Source organism: Temnothorax curvispinosus, unplaced genomic scaffold, assembly GCF_003070985.1.
Source record: "Temnothorax curvispinosus isolate PA1 unplaced genomic scaffold, ASM307098v1 QBEX01013165.1, whole genome shotgun sequence".
In the NCBI taxonomy this organism is placed as follows: Eukaryota; Metazoa; Arthropoda; class Insecta; order Hymenoptera; family Formicidae; genus Temnothorax; species Temnothorax curvispinosus.
In genome coordinates, this window is record NW_020222945.1 from 1 (window position 1) to 1,766 (window position 1,766).

Consider the following 1,766-nt stretch of genomic DNA (forward strand, 5'->3'; position numbering starts at 1 on the left):
AGAGATATCGGCACGCAAATCCACGCGGAATTGAAAATATCTCAAGAGCACGGGGAGGAGGAGTGGAGGAAGAACGATTCCGATAAAAATGTGGGAGCGAGGGTTCATAGAGAGAGTGGATTTGTGAATCTGGCGTTCAATTGCGGATGTCTTGTTATAAACATGTAAGTGCGAGTTCGTCAATTTCTGCCCAGACTTAACTATAGCGAACGAGAGAATTGCTAAATAATAAAATGATTATAATGACATTAGTATATATATATACATATACCATATATATATACTGATACGATACTGAAGCATCATCATCTTTTGTATCATTTGTTCGTTTGTTTTTATCTTACTGCGTTTGTCTTTCATTATTAATGCAATACCAAGATGACTCGGTTTCGACTCGGTATCTTGTGTGTAAATATATAACTAATAAAAAAAATATGTATACAAATGCACCGAGGGCAAATCTTATCGACGAATCTTCCTTGCACTCCCCTTTTTCAGGATTTCCACATTCTACAGTGTTAAGTACCAAATATCAGTGATTTAAATAGTTTATTTAACATACTCGTATTAAATACATCACTTGTATGAGATACAACGCAATAAGCAGACCGGATGAGCAAAAAGGTCTGTCGATATTCAGAACCATTGTTTAAAACGATGAATTATTTCGCTGCTAATTTTAATTAGTGAAAATAGATGCGAGTTCTGAATACAGACTATGAAGAACGCTAGGAGTGTATAAAGAATGAAAAAAAGGATGAGTAAGTAACGAACCTCTTTGAGGAAAAGGACAGTTTTAGAGAGACAGAAGGCACAGGATGATCTAACATTATATGTATGTACTCCTTGGCGACGTATGCATTCGTACTGAATCTGTGAATTCGGCTTCTAACGACAGATGGATGGATGCTACACACACATATTCTTCTAATGAAAATATAAGATCGATGACTGATTTTAAATAACTGTCGGAGATCGTTGCATGCACGACAATATAGATAGATATATATATGAATACCACAGCATATATGTAGTCAATAATCTCGAAGTAAATCTTCCAACGCTTTTGTTTCGATGCTACCTCCGCCTCTCTCCCTTTTGGGTTTTTCTTTTCTCTTTTTTCTCTTCCTTCAATTGCTTTTGCTTCTCTCTAAAACAAAATTATATTTAAAGTTTTATATATTTATCATATACATATAAATAGTCTTTTAGTGCATTAACGCTGCGATTATTGTCCTACCTGTCTTCCTTGTCCTTCTCCTTCTTCTTCTGGCTCTCCAGCTTGGCTTTTTCTCTCTTTTCTCTCTCCTGCTGTACGATAGTAGCTGCGTTTAAGTTCTTTTCGATTCCACAGTCTCCGCCGTTCGCTCCATCCTCTTCCTTGTCTCCCTCGCTATTGTCTTCGTCAGACATTTGACTGTATTGCGCTAGTATAGCCTCCCGTATTCGTTTCTCCTCCTCCGTGTAGCTCCTCTGCGTCGTCGTGGGTAGACTCTGCGACTCCAGCATCTTTGCCAGTCTGACATCGACGTCTTCCGTCGGTGCAGGCGCCCCGGCCACTTCCGCAGCTGGCTGCCACTCTGCCCACGCGCTTAAGATTTCTGCTACATGACTGCTAATATCATCCTCCTGCAACGCCGGCGGCTGAATTGACTGCAACAGCCACATCAATGTCTGCTGTTGCTGTTCCTGCTGTTGCAGGTGATGTCGCAGCACCGTCCTTATTATCTCATGCTGGAGCTGGAACCTCCTTTGCTCCACCTGAT

General features: G+C 40.3%; 1 protein-coding gene across 1 annotated transcript; it reads right to left on the reverse strand.

The window, feature by feature from the left end:
- Positions 1 to 530: 530 nt before the first annotated feature.
- On the reverse strand, positions 531 to 1,755 carry LOC112463404 (coiled-coil domain-containing protein 43-like). Its single transcript, XM_025029811.1, has 2 exons — positions 1,241 to 1,755; positions 531 to 1,150 (listed from the first exon to the last, which is right to left on the reverse strand). Exons 1-2 carry the CDS (start codon positions 1,666 to 1,668, stop codon positions 1,078 to 1,080), a joined length of 501 nt encoding a protein of 166 aa, XP_024885579.1. The 5' UTR covers positions 1,669 to 1,755; the 3' UTR covers positions 531 to 1,077.
- Positions 1,756 to 1,766: the final 11 nt, after the last annotated feature.

Coding starts and splice junctions, on each gene's coding strand:
- LOC112463404 (XM_025029811.1), bottom strand. CDS start 1,668: ATGTGGCTGTTGCAGTCAATTCAGCCGCCGGCGTTGCAGGAGGATGAT. Junction 1,151..1,240: donor GAGAAGGACAAGGAAGACAG/GTAGGACAATAA, acceptor ATTTTGTTTTAG/AGAGAAGCAAAAGCAATTGA.